This window comes from Toxorhynchites rutilus, chromosome 2, assembly GCF_029784135.1.
Source record: "Toxorhynchites rutilus septentrionalis strain SRP chromosome 2, ASM2978413v1, whole genome shotgun sequence".
NCBI lineage: Eukaryota > Metazoa > Arthropoda > Insecta > Diptera > Culicidae > Toxorhynchites > Toxorhynchites rutilus.
In genome coordinates this window covers 322,749,244-322,768,138 of record NC_073745.1, presented here as the reverse complement: position 1 = coordinate 322,768,138, position 18,895 = coordinate 322,749,244, and the positions used below count along the sequence as shown (strand labels likewise).

At 39.8% G+C, this 18,895-nt stretch overlaps 1 protein-coding gene across 1 annotated transcript in view; it reads left to right on the top strand.

Annotated features, from left to right (window-relative positions):
* LOC129769049 (tyrosine-protein phosphatase non-receptor type 4) overlaps positions 1-18,435 on the top strand; it is a 36,401-nt gene extending 17,966 nt beyond the window's left edge. Inside the window, exons 2-10 of the mRNA XM_055771061.1 lie at positions 1,488-2,138; positions 2,202-2,410; positions 2,476-2,628; positions 2,727-2,878; positions 2,968-3,258; positions 3,315-3,949; positions 16,542-17,169; positions 17,230-17,407; positions 17,473-18,435. Of these exons, the coding sequence (XP_055627036.1) occupies positions 1,526-2,138; positions 2,202-2,410; positions 2,476-2,628; positions 2,727-2,878; positions 2,968-3,258; positions 3,315-3,949; positions 16,542-17,169; positions 17,230-17,407; positions 17,473-17,802 (3,189 nt within the window). The 5' untranslated portion in view covers positions 1,488-1,525 and the 3' untranslated portion in view covers positions 17,803-18,435. The remainder of the gene's footprint in view (positions 1-1,487; positions 2,139-2,201; positions 2,411-2,475; positions 2,629-2,726; positions 2,879-2,967; positions 3,259-3,314; positions 3,950-16,541; positions 17,170-17,229; positions 17,408-17,472) is intronic.
* The last annotated feature ends 460 nt before the right edge of the window (positions 18,436-18,895 follow it).

Genomic DNA, 18,895 nt, shown 5'->3' with positions numbered 1-18,895 from the left:
TTAATGGTATTGTTTGAAATTAAATTTGAAAGAGACTACTTATAAACTACTAACTAACTAACTACTAACCAACTAACTAATCTACTATATACAAATTTTTTATCAGGGCAAATTCAGAGGATCTAGATTTCTCAACAAATTTAGCTTTTGTTTCATACATAATTGCATCTAGTTTTTGGATACTAGCCTCTTGGTGTAGATCCGAGATCCTTGTGTCAAAAGGACGATCAAGAATCATCCTCAATGCACGATTTTGCGCCACTTGGAGTTTGTTCCTGTGAGTCTGAGCACATGACCCCCAGACCACAATTGCATAAAGGATGGCAGGAGACAAGGCAGCAAGTTCATCACCTGGTCTTATAGAAGTTGGGCAGAGTGTAGTCTACAAACCCCATCAATACCGTTTTTTGTTTTGCTTTTTCAACAAAATCTGAACTCTTCCTTTTGATCCTGTTCGGAATGTTGTAGAAAGATGTCGAAAGGCTCATAATGGAATTCAAACCGTCATTCTCCATTTATGAGCGAAATCATCACTCAAGTCAGCAATCTTTCTCCTATCCAAACAAAAAAAAACAGGAAACGTTCTCTTACATGAGCTTTTCCATAGTGGAGTTTTTTACTAAATAATACCGCCAATCACTGACGGTAATTCAAAATATTGAACGTTTTGTTTAACTGTTTCATAATATACTTATCACGGTCGTGAGTCTGAGAGCACACGAGTTGCGATTTTTCACGCGAGCATAGGAGTGTTAAGAAATGCTTGCTAAAGTGCGCTACACATACAGCGTCACCGTTACCGTCCCGTCAACTATTCTCTAGGACTTATTTTGCCGACGTCGAATTGCCGGTATGGTGTATGTGAATGCTACCATACGATTTTCATGGGAGAATATTTGACATTTAATTCCTTTACGTTTACTTCACGATGACGGGACGGTGTATGTGTAGCGCACTTAATTCGCTAATTCCCGTTGACGGCGGAATGGTGTCGACATCTGGATACGACATTAGTTTGTATGAGGCCAACTGTTCTCTGTCAGATTAGTCAGCCCTAAAGCAGTTCTAAATTGCTAAAATTTGTATGAAATTTTTCTCTTGTCGTTATTTACCTACTAGAAGTATGTTGTTCTGACCCTAATTTAAACTATTTTTTCTGAATTTTGAGATATTCTCACCAAAACTTACCATTATAATATAAAATTATCTTTAGATACGATTTTTGTATGATATTTATTCACTACTTGCAAGCAAAAGTGATTTGTATTTACATGAAGTGCTAATTTGATTAGAGAAATATAATTTTAATTCAAAATTTTTATTCTAAAAGTTTGTTCATTTCTTCTGCAAACCCATATTGTCATGCCTACTCCCCCATTTCGTAATACGATCCCCAATGCCGGCAACGCGGATAAGCGTTCGAAATCTTTCATTCTTTCCCACTTGTATTATAGGTATTACCATCATCTTCTTTTCATTCCACACAGTCAGGTCACTTCTCCCGCGACGTGCGAGATGGCCAGCGATGCTTGAGCGGATCCGTATCGGTGGTTTCAGCGGAACGTACAAAGTGAGAAGTGCAGAACTGGCGCGCGACAAGAAAACCCAAACCAAAGCGGTGACCGTACTTTTCCTCGATGAAAGTACGTACACCTTCCAGCTAGACAAGAAGGCCAAGGGAGCGGATCTGCTCGAGCTCGTCTTCCAGCATCTGGAACTCTCCGAGCGGGACTATTTCGGTCTCCAGTTCAAGTCAAAATGTCGTGTCGGAGCGGACGGGAGTGGCAACATCAGCAGCAGCAGCAACAACAACAACAACAAAACTGGCACCGCATCGAGTGCGAGTGGCGGTAGCACTGGCACATCGGATGGGGCCAGCGTTCCCGTCCAGAGTGAATCGGGCCGGTGGCTCGACCCGAACAAGCCGTTCCGCAAACAGTGGAGCGCTGTTCGGCTCTCGAGTGACATCATTCCAATGCTATCCTTCCGGGTGAAATTCTACGTAACCGACCCGAGCCGACTGCACGAAGAGTACACGAGATATCAGTTCTATCTGCAGATAAAACGAGACATATTTCAGGGAAAACTGTCCGTCGGTCTGAACACCGCCTGTCTGCTCGCTAGTTACACAGTGCAGTGTGAGTTGTACTCTCTGTTGTTACTTGATCGAAACGGATTTATTTTTTAATCTTGTTTTTCAGCTGAACTAGGCGATTATAATCCTTTGGATCACACTCACGGCTATCTCAACGAGATGCAGCTACTACCCGAGCAGAATGAAGAAAGCGAACGGCGAATATCGGAACTACACAAGCTCCACCGTGGGCAGCTACCAGCGGACGCCGAATACAACTATCTCGAACATGCCAAGCGGTTGGATATGTACGGGATCGATTTCCACAGAGCAACGGTACGGGCTGTCTGAATGTTTGTCGCTGAGTTTTTTCGAGTGCTTTGAATGTACCTTATTCGTAGGATTCTGCCGGCAAGGAGCTAAATCTGGGCGTCTCCTCAATCGGTTTACTAGTCTATCAAAATGGTATTCGCATCAATACCTTCTCCTGGTCGAAGATGGTGAAGGTGTCATTCAAGCGGAAAGATTTCTTCATACAGCTGCTACGAGAACCGGTAGGTTTTGTTCCTCCAACTATATAGTATACTGTTGTAAATACAATTAAACCTCACCTTATTATTTCACTATGTTTCACTCACTTAATGCAAAAAAGTCGGAAAGCTACGATACACTGCTCGGGTTCAGTATGGGCTCTCACCGTAACGCCAAAACACTGTGGAAAGCGTGTGTCGAATACCACTCGTTCTTTAGACTGCAAAGACCGCACCGATCACCCAGATTCCTGCCATTAACCTTAGGTTCTAAGTAGGTGTCACTTGTTTAGTCTTATTCCGGAATGGTTGCATTCACTAGAAAGGGGGAATCAAATAATTATTCGTTTTAATGTTACCTAGGTTCTATTATTCCGGCCGCACCGAGCTTCAAGCAGTCCAGGAAAGCAGACAACGAGGCAAGGTGACAAAAATTTTCATCCGCTCGCCTAGCAAGCGTCTATTGAGTGCTTCACAACCACATTCGCCGCTGTTGAACGGTTCCAGCAACGATAGTACCAGCGGTAACGGTACCGTTAACAACAAAAATCAACTGTCGCTGTTGTCGTTGACAAAGGCAACCCGAGCGTATGACAAGGTTACCTCGAAGACTCCGTCGATCCCGAGGAAGGCCTGGGAGCAACAGAGTGATGAGTATGTTGTTGTCTTTCTGGGTAAAAACATTTTTTGTTAAATTTACATTTCTACAGCCCTACCTTCATCGAGCACTGCGCTCGTACGTACGACGTTCCGATTCCTGCCATGTTCGATTCGCCACCGGCTTACGACGGTATTAACAAACCGGAAAACAATGTCCCCAACGAGGAGGGCCTCGTTACGATCCGTCTGGTGGCGGACGATCAGGGCCGCTTTGGATTCAATGTGAAAGGTGGAGTGGATCTAGGGCTCCCGGTGCAGGTCTCGCGGGTAGCACCACATACCCCGGCGGACAAGAGTACCCCGCGTATCTGCGAGGGTGACCAGCTGGTGCTGATCAATGGGTGCGAAGTGAGCACCATGATGCACGAACAGGTTGTGAATTTGATACGAGCATCCCGACAGGGAGGCGAGCTTATGCTTACACTGAAACCGAATGCCTTAGTCGACTATATGGAGGAGGAACCACTGTATCAGTACGTTCCGGAGGAGAACGATATCGTGCGAGGTGAACTGAACGGAGATCAGCTGTTCACCCAATCACTATTGCTGCTCAGTGACGGGTTGGCATCTGGTTCGCTGTTGGCTCAGTACGAGCAGCTGTATCGGAAGAATGCCGATCTGGCGATCACGGTGGCCAGGAAGAACGAAAACATAGAGAAAAATCGATACAGGGATGTTTCGCCTTGTGAGTATACTTTCCATGATAGTTCAGATTTGTGAGTTAATTAATCGCTATTAGTCTAAGAATGATGATAATAACATGCGATACGATGAAAACCTTTGAGTCCAACATCACATTTCCGCATTTACAACAGGTTTATCATATCTACAGAACAGCGGCGTAGTGAGGGCAGGCGCCCCAAAAATACCACTTTTTATTCGATTTTTTCACTAGTTTAGAGATTAGGGGCTGTCCACATACCACGTGGACAGAAAAAGCACGATTTTACACTCCTACTCCCCCTCCGTGGACAAACGTGGACATTTTCATACCCCTCCCTCTGTTGTCCACGTGGACATTTTTGCTTATCCAATTAGAATAATTGAGGAATAATCTTGAGCAACGCCAATCGAATAAAATTAAATGGATTCAAAATCATTATCGGATACAATTTTAGTTCACGATTTTTTAAACACTTGCAAAAAAATGTGTTGCTACCACATAGAATACGTATTCAATACTAGAAAGTTGATTTAGGCTCACAGCTTTACTTCAGAAGTGTGCTTATTCCTTCTGAAAATCTTAAAGCTTCCTGAGGGGTTGGCAGTAGCAACAACAATCCTTAAAGTGGGTTTTATATTGTGTCATAATATGAGCTCCATCAGTGGCGAATTTTCGAGTTTATGAATCGCACAAGAATAAACAAAACAATTTTATATGCCTAGATTTTTTTTTATCAGTTAAAAAAAATTTCAAGAAAAGAAATGATGGAATAGAGACTATGCATTGATATCTAAAGATCTTCATTTGATAAAGGATTGAGGAGTAAAGGGTTGAAATTTCTAAGCGATTTCGAAACACCTGTACTTTCGATATAAATCATGACATGAAGACAAGAAAATCGGCATTTTCAAACTACAAATTTCTAATTTATGAATATCGTACGTACATATTTTAGTTTAATGTGTATATGCGTTGTAGACAAAAGACATTGCAAGAAAAGATGAAACGTTTGCTTTCAAAGTTTCTATAAATTTCAAAAATATATTCACAATAACAATCCAATCAACCTGATTATTTCGCTTTCATTTGATTCATAGAAAGTTTCAGTAGAACTGTTTTCAACAGATGTATTCTCTATCGAATGATCCGTTTATCCTTTAATTTGGAATCATGAATATTGCATGAAATAACGAACGCACCGCAAATCGATGGTCAAATTTGCCCACTGCAAACTTGAAAATATTCTATACAAGGTCCAGTTGTTGCTTTGACGAATCATTATTTAATAACAGAGTTATAGTGTTTCAAACATCTTTTAAAACTTTCGATGTCGCATTTTGCTCCTCTATTTTTTTTTGTCGAGTGTAGTTTTTTGCCCACTCCGGAGTACGATTGGTCACAAGAAATGTTGATTCATTTACACATTCGCTTCACTTTAAGTCATCAGCGCAATGCAAAACCTTTTCCGCAATAGTTCCGGGAATTTTCAGAGGGTACTAATAGCGTATTAGAAATATTTACAATGTATATTTTTAAATTTTTCAACTGCTTATTGACCATTCTTCATTGAGTGTCTAGATGTCTTTCAAAATGCTCGCGGGGAAACATATTCTGTATTTCGATCGAAATTCCATTTTGCATTCCGTTCAAGTTGTTTTTGCATTTTGTTCAATCTGCTTTTCTTCGAACATTAAATGGGCAAAAAAATAGGGAATGCAAAATTATATCTCGAACGAAATAATGGTTTCGAACGGAATGCAAATCCGGCGGTATGCAGTGTATACATGAGAAAACTCACGAATCATTGATTTTTTCACTAACCTTGCCCGAAAAATTATTTGTATTGCTCTTTGGTTTTCCTCCGCTAAAATCCTTACCAAAACATCACTTATCAAATTCGAACAGTTTACTAAAAAACAATTCAACGCCAATTTAATCAGTCGCTGTCCCGATCCTCCCCATTTTTTTAGAAAATTGTACACTTTTGGTTTGAAATCTGCTTTCCGATTGAAATGTGTTTTTGAGAAATCAATTAATTTAATAGAAAGTTAATTGATTCCTCAGAAACATAAAGGAATGTTTAACCCATTTCATGCCAAACGTTCGGAAAATCGAACAGTAACTTTGATAATTTTTCATTTGGAAAGCTACCATATGGTAAGGTATTGGCATCAAATGATAGCTCAATATATTGGCTATCACTTACCATCAATTTCATTCGATTTTGTATAACTTTATTGGACAATAAACTCGGACTAAAGCAACTATGTGCGAAAAGTGCATAACCTCACATAACCTAATAAAAAAACAAAACTTTCTAAAATGCAAAAATATGTAAACTTTCTTACAGTATTACTTTGATAAAAAAACACACATTGTGATGTAGAAAAAAACCATTGGATTGAACCTCCTACAGGATCATAAATGTAGATTTTAGCCAATGGTTTTGTTTGACGATTTTTCGGTTTTTTTTTGTCATTTTCCGGAAAACGGAAGGACGGAAAAAAAAATTCTTGAAGATTTAGGTTTCTGTAACGTAATGATCAAAACGACACCAATGGAGTTCGTTAAAAGGCTTGGTCGTTAATGGGTTAAACTGCTGAGAAAACTTTCTCATAAATTGAATAGAATATCTAAAACTAATATATCCGTTTGAAATATTGTTATATACAAGTTGTTAGTTAGCTGATCCGAAATATTTCAGGTGATAGAGGATCGTATTTGATGAAAAAAATCTTCCACGCTTATGGTCAAATCTCATCTACGAAAAAATTATTGAACTTTTCCTTGAGACCGTTTTTTGCCTTAAACTGACTTTAATTCAAAAATTACGCCGTTTAGCATGATTGATTGATTTCATTTGAGCAAATTGTACATGAATTATGTTGTGAATCATTTAAATTTTTGCAAGATAAAAAGAAGGATGACAGTGTAGTGTCATGAAAAAAATTGTAGAATGGTTGGACAGCTTCAATTTGGTTGATAGAAACGATCCAGTTTATCATGCATTTTTGGAAAATTTATAAAAACCTATGAAAGCACAAAAATTTCAGTTTCATATTTTAAAAGTTACTTGGTTCCATTAATTTAAATGTTTTACAACAGCATTTTACGCAAAATTTTCTTATCTTTCAAATGAGTAGCATAATTATTCTAAGTAGCGTACTTTCTAAATTAGAATCAGTTCAAGACGTAGAATTTTTTTCATCAAACATAATTCTCTATCACCTGAAATATTCCGAATCAGCTACCTAATTCCACGTATATTTTTATCAGAACACTGGTGGTTGTATTTAAAAAAATATTCTTCCGGTCCACGTGGACTCCATCTATACCCCCTCCCCTCTCTCCGTGGACAAGCGTGGACATTGTCTTACCCCCTACCCGCCCTAAAGTTGTTCACGTGGTATGTGGACAGCCCCTTATGGTATTTTAAGAGAACTACTCACTTATACCAGTGCTCACTCTGATCAGTTCATTCGCATTAAGAAGACTAGAAATATTATTACTAGCTTCGCTTATTCTCTAGTAAAATTTTTGCCTTGCGTTCTTTAGCTGAAGCAAAATGATCCACAATTGTATCTAAATCAAGGTTTGCTAGCGATTCTGTCTCGATTGAAAGAATTGCCAAGTCATTAGGTCGGCATTGGTTCTTTTTAGAACGCAGATACTTTTAAATCAAATAAAGCTTGCTGAAAGTGCATTCGCGTCAGGAAAATTCGGAACGCTGTTTCGATGTTAGGATAAACTGCTTCGATATGGTATTTGAGAATAATGCCTAAAGGCGTGGCAGAATTCAGATCAGGGAGTAGGTCCTTCATCTGTGTTTTGAAAACTCCCACCTCTGATACAAGTTCCTCTGTATCAATGTCTGAAGAATACTTCCGTCTGAAATTTAACACAGTCTACTTCAATTGATCCATGCTCATAGATGTTAGTCCGTCCCCCGTTATAATTGAAAAATATGATGTTATATCCGCTATAGCTTCTCCGCGCTGTTCCAACTGCAATATTGTTTCTCGAATACCTCAGAAACTATCCTCACTTGTTAGAGGGGCTCTGGAGTTTCCAGTTTTTTTCCGTTTTCCGTGGTCGAGTAGCTTTAAATTTATAATTGTGCAATCAAGTTGAATGCACTTTTTTGCGTATTGAATGGCATGATTAGATGCTTACTTAGGGCTTTCTTTAATGTGGGGTGCTTTTTAAAAACCCTACTTCGCTATTTCACAAACGAGAAAGAGGCCAAGCCACGCTCTCGCCTACCTTTTATTACTTCAAGCTGCCTAGCCAGCAAAAGCCTAATGTGTCGTCGCGTCCCTCGCTGATTGGCGTATACAGATTACGTGATGAAGCAGGTTTTAAGGAGTTTAGTTTGCTACGTCTAAGCTCATGTCTTTTGATTGTAATGATTCATTCACTTTGTCCATACCCTCAAGGATTGTTAAATTTTCGCAGCGAAATCCTGGATCCGCACCTGGAAAAAGTTAAGAACAATTAACGTTTTATGTTATACATAACAGTAAGTTCTTACCCGTTTCGTATGGAATATTCGGGATTCTTCAGTAAAACAATCCACATAATACTCTCTTAACCTTCCCATACTCGCGCATATGTCTGAAGTTCCATTGTTTATAGCGAATATTCTAGAAATCCCGAGCAAAAATGCAACAATAGAACTTACTGTTGCCTGTACCGTATAAATAGGATACGAAATGTTCAGTACATTGTTCATTAGCATTAGCATTGAGCAAGTTGCACAATATCGTAGGTGGTACGAATTCAGAATTGTTGAGTTAAAAACTAGCCTCCATCCGTTGCTGATGATTGGTAATATCTCTTAGATGAAGGCATGTTTTCTCCAACAGTTAAGAACTGTCCTGGCCACGTCCTTGCAACTGCTAAGGAAAGGGAAGGAATGTTAGTTCAACATTTACTTAAGAGAGATGCAGAGAACTCTACGACCTCTCATAAATGTCTCGGGAATTCAGGAATTTGTTAGTAGTGAATGTAAACCATAGGATACACTCAGCCGGTGTTACTGGCGTAGCTTTTTAAACTATAACTATAACTATAACTATAACTATAACTATAACTATAACTATAACTATAACTATAACTATAACTATAACTATAACTATAACTATAACTATAACTATAACTATAACTATAACTATAACTATAACTATAACTATAACTATAACTATAACTATAACTATAACTATAACTATAACTATAACTATAACTATAACTATAACTATAACTATAACTATAACTATAACTACAACTACAACTACAACTACAACTACAACTACAACTACAACTACAACTACAACTACAACTACAACTACAACTACAACTACAACTACAACTACAACTACAACTACAACTACAACTACAACTACAACTACAACTACAACTACAACTACAACTACAACTACAACTACAACTACAACTACAACTACAACTACAACTACAACTACAACTACAACTACAACTACAACTACAACTACAACTACAACTACAACTACAACTACAACTACAACTACAACTATAACTATAACTATAGCTATAACTATAACTATAACTATAACTATAACCATAACTACAACTACAACTACAACTATAACTATAACTATAACTAAAATGTACTCCAGACTTCCGAATTTCGTCTCGTGAATTGCTGTGTAAGAAGAATTGGTTTGTTAAATTTTGATATAATTTTTGTTGATAAAGGGGTAAACCTGTGGGAGTGAAATTGCTCTAGTATTCTCTTCTCCCATAGACACAAACCTCAATACCTAATCATTTCAACGAACATTTAGTTTTATAATATAGATCGATCTCACCAAATAATTTCACGAGTGCAGAATTACATCCCCTCGATGCTACCTAAGCAGGCGTTGAATATGCCATGCACACAAGGCTACACACAGTTGTCGCTTGAAGCAGGAAAAAAAAACTTCGACAGCTTGATGCTTTTTCCAAAATGCCCCACACTTGTACTGCACTCGAATCGAACCATACACAGAAGCTGCCACACACTCAACTCTCAGTGATATTATCACGCTCAGAGAATATCATACACAGACGTTCGATGAAACATGAAGGCAGAGAGGCACGCTCGCTTTGTGCACAATCAATTATCACTCACACAGTACACAAGAGGAAGAGAGAATTAGAACACATACACTCGAATCAAAAATGCAACGCGTACCATTTTCTCTATCGAGGAAACATATTCCGGAAACAGACTTTTTCCATCACTTTTTTATCACAGAACTGCTTCCCTTCCATAGAAGTTAAACTTCCGGTGATACTATCACGCTCAGAGACCAACATCTACGGTCGTCCGTTCAAACACAAAAGCAGCGGCAGAAAGCACGGAATATTAATCGATTATCGACGGATAATTTTCGCCAATATACCGGCATTACCGGCTTGCACACACGTTGACTGCAACACAATAAAGCTCCAATGTAGAAACAATTCCATTCGGACATAGCTTCGTGTACTTCATTCGGTTGCTGTTTTTCATGGCACTACAATTCAATGATTCTATTCACCACCATTTACAACACAAAACACCATTTGCACTATGACGCCATTATGCAGGCGAAATGAAACACAGCGGAGCGATCAAAAACCATTTCTCCAGTGAAACAAAAATAAAGAAATAATAAAACTTTCGCGCAGTGAATTTATAATTAAATCTAGCAGAAAGCATAGTGAAAACTATGTGTTCCATTCTGGCCGCGGCGGTAATGCACCGAGGATGACGACGCACCATCCGCGGTAAAAAACACTGTCGGGAAGTTTTACTGGAGTAATTCAAGAAAGGATCGAGCTTCCTTACGTGCTGGCTTTAGTCTGAAGTCCACGAAATGTTCAGTACATTGTTCAGTTGCAAAAATATCATTGTAGTGAAATGTTCAATCACAAATGAACCATCGTAGCGAAATAGTGAAACTAGGTATCTAGTGACCTGAAAACCACGTGGTGAAGTGAAGTGTTTGGTCGGTCGAAGTATCAAACGTCGGGAAGTGTTCGATTCCAGTGTCGAGTCCGATAGTCGTCGATTTTCTCCCGTAACTGCCAAACCCCGTGACTAAAGTTGCAGAACACTGTCTTTCAATTGTTTCGCCGCTTTTTATTTTTTTCTAACCATTTTGCGTTCATTTGCCTCCCTTCCGATTTGGGAAATCAGAAACTCGACGTTTTTTTATCTTCGATACAATTTAACTCACCGCTTCGCTGTATTCATGCCATTTCCTTGCTCAATTGGAGACTGTGCACATCTCTGGAGCGTGTCTTGAGTGTCGTTGAGTTCAGTATCATAATAAATGTTGCGTCATCAAATACCCATCACTTCCATGTTGTATTCAAAAGGAAATCTTACCGATTGTTTCACATTTAGTACTTATGTTGACCGAATAACTTTTTCCTCGTTTTTCAAACGTTACTAACTCTTTGATAATTCCATTCGGATTCACTTCTGGCTCTGTGAAAAAGATAGCGCGTTCTATTTTGAACTTTGTTTGATTTGGACAAAATATCATTATTGTACACGTTATTGTAGCGGAAAAAAAACAAAAGGATATTGGTTTAATGTGATGTTTACTGCTCCAATTTTCATAATCGATAATCGATAATCAAAGGGAGGTTATTGCTTTCATGTACTAACAGAAGCAACCACTCATGATGGATGTTTTCTTACTCAATTGAAAGATGAAATATAATAAAAAAATTGATACTGAAAATTCTTGGATTTTGGCGCTTCAAATGGTCAGCGGCAATTACCGGGTTGTTACTGATTACATATTTTTTTAGGTTTCATACAGTCAGTCACAGATTTTTAAAAATAGCGATCCATTATTAATTATGACTTGATGTCAGTAATTTTGTCTCACCTAATCTATTTCATATAACATTTGAATCCATTTGAATGATAGACGTCTCCTTTTGCAGCATGACAGGTTTTGGTATTTGTTTTCCCCGTTGGGTGTGAACCGATGGGTCCATTGCTTTGAACTATTGTAGTATGCCCCATTTTTTTCTCTACGACTCAAGCTTATCTACTGCTTATTGATGGAGGAGTAAACTGATCGGCGACATAAACCAAACCTCCTTGGGCTCCAGAATAGCCTTAGCAAAATGTTGAAGTCTGCGTCTTGTTAGAGCTCCACAACTGCAGAGCAAATGAGCCGAGGTTTCGCTTCCAGTATTACAAAAGCAACAAATATCATATTGTACGAAACCTATGTTTCGGAGATGTCATTTGCTCGGACAGTGACCTGTTATGACCTGAAATCTTTCGTATGAAGACTCAGCAATTGTTGAGTAATTTTAATACTCGGAGTGATTTTTTTGACAGTCGTACAACCATCCAATTGGCCATCACTTCTCGTTCTACCCATTTCTTCAGCTTCTCCAAAACGTGCCACTTGTGTATTTTCTCAAAAATAACCGGACTGCACAGTGTTAGGTTCAGGATTTCTTGTCTAATAGCGTTTATAAAAGTTGTTTCATTGCCTATGTTGTAACAAAAATCGAGGGGTGAAGGTGATTGAAACAGAAACTTGCTCAGAACGCCTAGCGTTCTTACAACGGCAAGGCCGTACAGCAGCAATTACATTTTTATTACTCTCATCGCTTCATTGTACACACAACGCCGGAGGAGTTCTTTGGACCCCTCCTTTGACCTTTCTTTCGGGATCATAAATCATAATCTTGTTTTTCTAGGTTCCTTCGTAGAAAACCGTATCTGCTATTTCGAGGGCAATAAGGAACCACAAGACTTCATATTTCGAACGGTTTTTGGAGTTAAGAGATTTCGGGATGCCGGATTCCGAAGAGTTTTGTTTGTTGGGATCAGGGTCCAAAATTTTCGAAAACGAAACATGAAAAACGACTCATCTCAGTCGCTTCGCTTCGAGTAGGACTACTTCGGCATTCGCCGTCAACATGATTAGGTGCTCCCGTGGCCGAGTGGTTAGCGTCAAACCTAACATGCCGGGTGTTCGGGTTCGATTCCCGTTCTGGTCGGGGAAATTTTTCTTCAAAGAAATTTCCTCTGACTTGCACTGTGGTCACGCGTATTCTCTAGAGCTTGCCACTCAGAATACATTCAAGGCGTGTTATTTGGCATAGAAATCTCAACTAAGTACTAATGAAAATGACGCAAGTAATACTACGTTGAGACGGCGGAGTTCCTCTAGGAACGCTAGTGTCATATAAGAAGAAAGAAGAAGAAGAAGATGATTAGTTCATCAGTCATCCTCGCTCATAACGCTTGTCAATTCAACTCTAGCAAATGGTTATTCTAATGGACGTGACAAATGAATACAAATCTTCCTCTTCATTCAACCTAACTTCACTTCACCATTACTATTCCACTCTGACATGTACCTCGTTGCCCGTGTACACAATCTTACTATCACGTCCATATGAAGTGAAATGAAAACTTGATTTCTGATGCAAAGAAGCAGTTACATCATTAATGGACGGTTCCATAGTTTGCCCATGACACATGACACATGAGAGCGAGAAACGAATTCAGTCTGGGGGAGTCACTTCAATATGCCGTGAAGTCCATTTGACGGTGAAGAATGAAATGAGCGTGGAGCGTCATAGAAGAAATAGCAACGAAAACCCCCCAATGACTGTTGATTCATGTTGACAGTAGGGATTGTTAACCGGTTTTATCGTTACCGGTTTTACCGGTAATGCCGGGTCTTTTTCAATTACCGAATTACCGGTAATTTTAAATCAATAACCGGTAATTTCGGTATTTTTTTATTTTTACACCATAAATAATATTTGCCTTTATGCCGCTTTGAAATATTGCTCGAGAATCAATTAAGATCGAAAAAAAACACAACTGGCAGTGCTGCGCCGATTCTACGACCTCCGACCTTCTGCCCAAAAATCGCTGCTAGATCTGAAAACGAAACACAAGAACTGAAGAACTGAAAGCGATGAAGGAATTGGTTGATGCCCTCGAATCAGTTCTGGTGACTTCATTGTGGATGAAATGCATGGTCAGATTGCACCTTATGCTAGAACAGCTATCGGAGTAACCAAAAATTTCGAAGCAGCTGCTTGAAGCCCTGGATGTAAAGATTGCAAAGGACGTTTCGTTTATGCAGATTTGTTCCCGTATATGAATAATCATTCTGCTCGTGGTCGTGATACAATTGTTTTCTATCAAGCGTTGCGGACTGCATTGATCGAGCAGGTATTTGAAATTATTCTTTGATCAACTTTGACGACGATGATATTGATTCAGTAGCTGGACGACAGAAGGAAAGAAAACCACTGGACGATGGGAAACCTGCAGAACAGTTGAGCATCTAGGAGTATCAAACTTGAACGACGATGACAACAGTCAAAGGTATCAACGTTCAGCCTAAGCTCAACGTCTATAATAGGATTGATGGAAACCCTCGGACAAGAGTTTTCGTACAGAGGGCATCAGGGGCAAATACATGACAATGGTATTCGATACTCTTCTACCCAACATAATTGGACTCTGAACGGGCGTTTTCCTCTTCTGAAAAGTTTGTTAATGAGTTCCGATCTACAACAAAATTAACATTCTCTGTGTCCTTAAATATTACTTTAACCAGCAAAAACTTGCAAAATGTGTTTTTGTAAACTAATCATAAACAAAAGCCGTTTCCGCAGGAAAATGGTTTATTTTGAAGTATGTTTTCTACAGGTAATTTACCGGTTTTACCGGTAATGAAATTTTCATTGCCGAATAACCGGTTATTGAAATTTTGGCATGGTAATGCTATCCCTAGTTGACAAAGAAACTTCTGGAAGAAGCAAGAATTCATTTCCAATTGAATGCGAAAGTCAATGGCTCGGCTCGGCTGCATCAGTGACTCGCTTAATGCAGAAAGGGCACAAAGGACTGTAGAGGGCGCCCTGGTACTCCACAGGCTCCGTTAGTGGCAGGGTATTCAATTAAACCCCCACGACCATTCATCCCTCGGCACGGGTTGCGTCATTCCTTGGCTTAGGAATTTATTTATTTTTTTATGTACGTGATAGCCACGGATAACAGCTATTATAACCATCTTTCTTAGGGTCTTTGGAGGCTTTGCTCTAGCTCTCATTAATTTCAGGTTCTTTCTCGAATACGTTAGTATAGAGATCCGTCAATTGCAGGCGGAGTTTTGATTAATTAATATCATTTTTATCAAAATCTGTCCGCATTCTAAGCACATGGCGCCATCGCAACTTTATGTACCTTTTGCATGCGTTGACAGTTACTCAGTTTATGAATTGTTACCTTACTATGCTACTCTTCAATTCATCACCAATATTACACTGTTGTGTGTCGGCCAGAAATATATTATAAGGCGGCTCACACACCGGAGCAATAAGCAACTAGCAAGCAGCAATACGAATTTATGCAACAGGCAACACATTTTGTTGTACTTCGCTTACCAAAGCAATGAAAACGCCTGAAATTATCCAAACAATCTGCTTAATGAACGAAACTTGCCAAATTATGGGCGATATAATTGCTTTTCAACCAACACCCAGGTTTTTTTACGCGGGGGATACGTACCTCGTAAAAAAACCGCGTTAATTGGAAAATCCGCATAAAAAAAACCATGTCACCTAATGATAGATATCAAACGGGACTATCCTTACGTAGAACGGAAGTAAAAAGTTGATTGTTACTCGCTTCCGAAAACGCGTAGTTTTTACCTGCAATTTCGTTGGTTACTGGTAGCTATAGTTTGGTTTTGCTCATGAATGAGGACATTTGCTGTTGCTAGAAGATTCCTTTGTGATGTGATACACTCTACTGCCGAGGCACGTGCAGTACCACTGTTGGACCGTCCAGAGCTAAGTAGACAGGGAAATCCATTCACGAATCGCTGCCCGTAAAAACCCCGCCCCGTTGTACAGCCCGCTGAGCTACCCGTTACCTAACACCTAAAATCCACGTAAGAATCGTGATAAGGTGCAGCACTAACTTCTTTCATAAGCGCTAAGCTCCGTTACAAGTACTAATTACCGAAATATGCTCTGAGGTCTCTAAGAGAATAATGTGAGCTGCGGGGGAGATGTGATATTGCACTGGTCTTTTTTTTACGTAAAAAAACCCGCGTTAATTGGAAAATCTGCGTAAAAAAACCGCGTTAATTGAAAAATCCGCGTAAATATAAACCTGGGTGTATTGCGTCGGTGTGCGAGATCAACATAAATATAATGGAAAAAAACCATTGGCGATAATATAGCTTATTGCATGTTACTAGTTGCTAGTTACTTATTGCCTCGGTGTGCGAGTCGCCTAAGGGTAGTTACGTAGCGCAAAGTGTTGATGCTTGGAACCTGGAAACTATGCAATCTTCCCTTATAACTCAATGAAGCATTGTATTTTTAATATTATTTTGTATATGCTTGCTAGTGCTACGTAGACCTCACCATTATCGTCAAATCAAACATAACCATGTCAATCAATGATAATAAACTGAAATTATGCTTTTAAATTTAATACAATTATCAATATATTAAATTTAATACAATTATCAATACAAATTTTCAAAACCTCAAGATGAAAATATTTCTCGAACCATTTAACCATCTTTTACAGACGACTGCACCCGTGTGGTACTGTTGAACGCGGAAAGCGGAGACTACATCAACGCGAATTACGTCAACATGGAGATACCCCCAACTGGTACAATCAACCGATACATCGCCACCCAGGGTCCACTTTCCACAACGGTCAACGATTTCTGGCGGATGGTGCAGCAGGAGAGCAGCCATTTGGTGGTGATGCTGACCACGGTGATGGAACGCGGCCGTCACAAATGTCACCAGTATTGGCCCTCGGCCGACAACGAACCACTGATGCTTTCGCCAGGGTTCTCGATCCGCTGTTTGACGGAGAAGGCGGACGAAACGGGCAGTTTTGTGTTTCGCGATTTGCTACTAACCGATGAGCGGACCAAGGAGACGAGGACGATTCAACACATGCAGTATCTGGCCTGGCCGGATCATGGTGTTCCCGCAGATCCGGATTTGTTTTTGCAGTTCACGGAGAAAGTGCGTGCGGCGCGGAATACCACTTTGCTGCAGGAAATCGAAGCGAGCTTGAAACATGTCAAGCTGAGAACAATGGATGAGAATGGTGGGTTGGATCTGTCGGAGCGACGCGTTATTCACACCGATAGTGACGAAAGCCCGAACGATATGCCTTCCTCTGCATCGGTTCATCAGTAAGGATTTTCTTTTCAGTTTCAGAATAATAATCGATTGAATAAATTTCTTTTGTGCAGGTATATAAGCGCAGCTAACCCGCCAATCATTGTCCATTGTTCCGCTGGAATTGGCCGAACGGGCGTTCTAATTCTAATGGACACCGCATTGGCGCTGATGGAAAATAAAGAGCCCGTCTATCCGCTGGACATTGTACAGGCAATGCGCGATCAGCGTGCTTGTATGGTGCAGAATGTGGTATGTGGACCATCGTGAGTGAATGTTCCCAAAGCTCTCTATCTATATTTTATTCATTTTTACAGGGTCAATATCGCTTCGTTTGCGAGTGTATATGTGCAGCTTACAAGAAAATGGTCACAATGGAAGCGGCAGTGGATACAACCACAACGGATGTAGCCAAATCCACTGTGACTTCGTCTGCACTGAAATTCATACCCGCAAACGGTGGTGGTGGATCGGTTACATCCTCCAGCGATGAACATTCTTCGTCGCCCCGCAAAGACACGAAAGGGGAACGCAGGGCACCTCTAGCGGTTGAGACGACAAGTCTCACGACAACTCCTACCACTACCAATGTTACCCCCACTAATAGCAATGGTGCCCCTGCAGGAGGGGGTTGTGTGGACAGGTGATTAGAAACGGTGGTCTAGGGGTATCGTGCTTTTTTGTTCGAAAACAAACTGAGATGCACACCACCTGGCAGCTACACAAATTACTGGCGTAGGCTACGCCAGTGAGAAGAACTGAAAATTTCAAACCTGGGAATCAACACGACGAAGTATAATTTATGTTTTTTTTTTCGAAGTAATTTCAGTTTTCGAAAATTCGATTTCGTTTAATAGGAAATGATTCGTTGTGTTTGCGTCCCTTTTGAAGAGAAGGCGTATCGCTTTATGATTTTACCCACGAAACTTATTAACTTTGTATTTTTTGTCGCTTTATAAACTTCTGCAGCTGCATATTTATGAACATTTATAGTATATAGTTTCGCACAGTAACGCAAACATCGTACATATTATCTATTATATCTAAAGTTTTACACGATATATATTCATTTAGAGAGTGCTATAAATTTAACTTATCGACAGTAGATTAGTACTGAGTGACGACTAAAAACAATTGAACCGTATGAGCTAGTTATGTAGAGCAGTGAAACGTGAACAATACCTTCTACCGCGGCATCGATCCGAAAATGATTTCAATCTATTTCATTGTATACTACACCTTTCTGAACAGATTTAAATAAACGAAAAATTTCAAAAACAGTGGGGTTTAAGTCGGTGTTTGGCGAAGAAAAGAACCTCCCAGTGACCGCTTTTAAATCCATCGCTTGGCAGAACAGAGCGTTTAGAATCATGGACGAGTACGGTTTTCTTCGCAGGCCGACAAAAATGGTCCAGACAACGGTGTGCGGTCCGCCCATATCTCAGGCAAAACTGTTGGAACAGAGCGATTGACTCTCTTCTCTGCACTTCAGCATGAAGCTGGAAGGTTTTATACAAAAAGCGAGTTTTAACACGTGGGGCACGATTTCTACCAAATCCATGCCGTTTATCTACTTCGCCAACGAAGTGAACATAATCGGAAGAACACATTCGACAATAGCGCATCTGTATACTCAATTCGGAAATGAAGCTTCAATGCTTCGCCTAGGACCAGATGCACCTAGGACTAAATAAATACTTGAAGGAGCGGCTGATCAAAACAGAATACCGTATTAGCGTT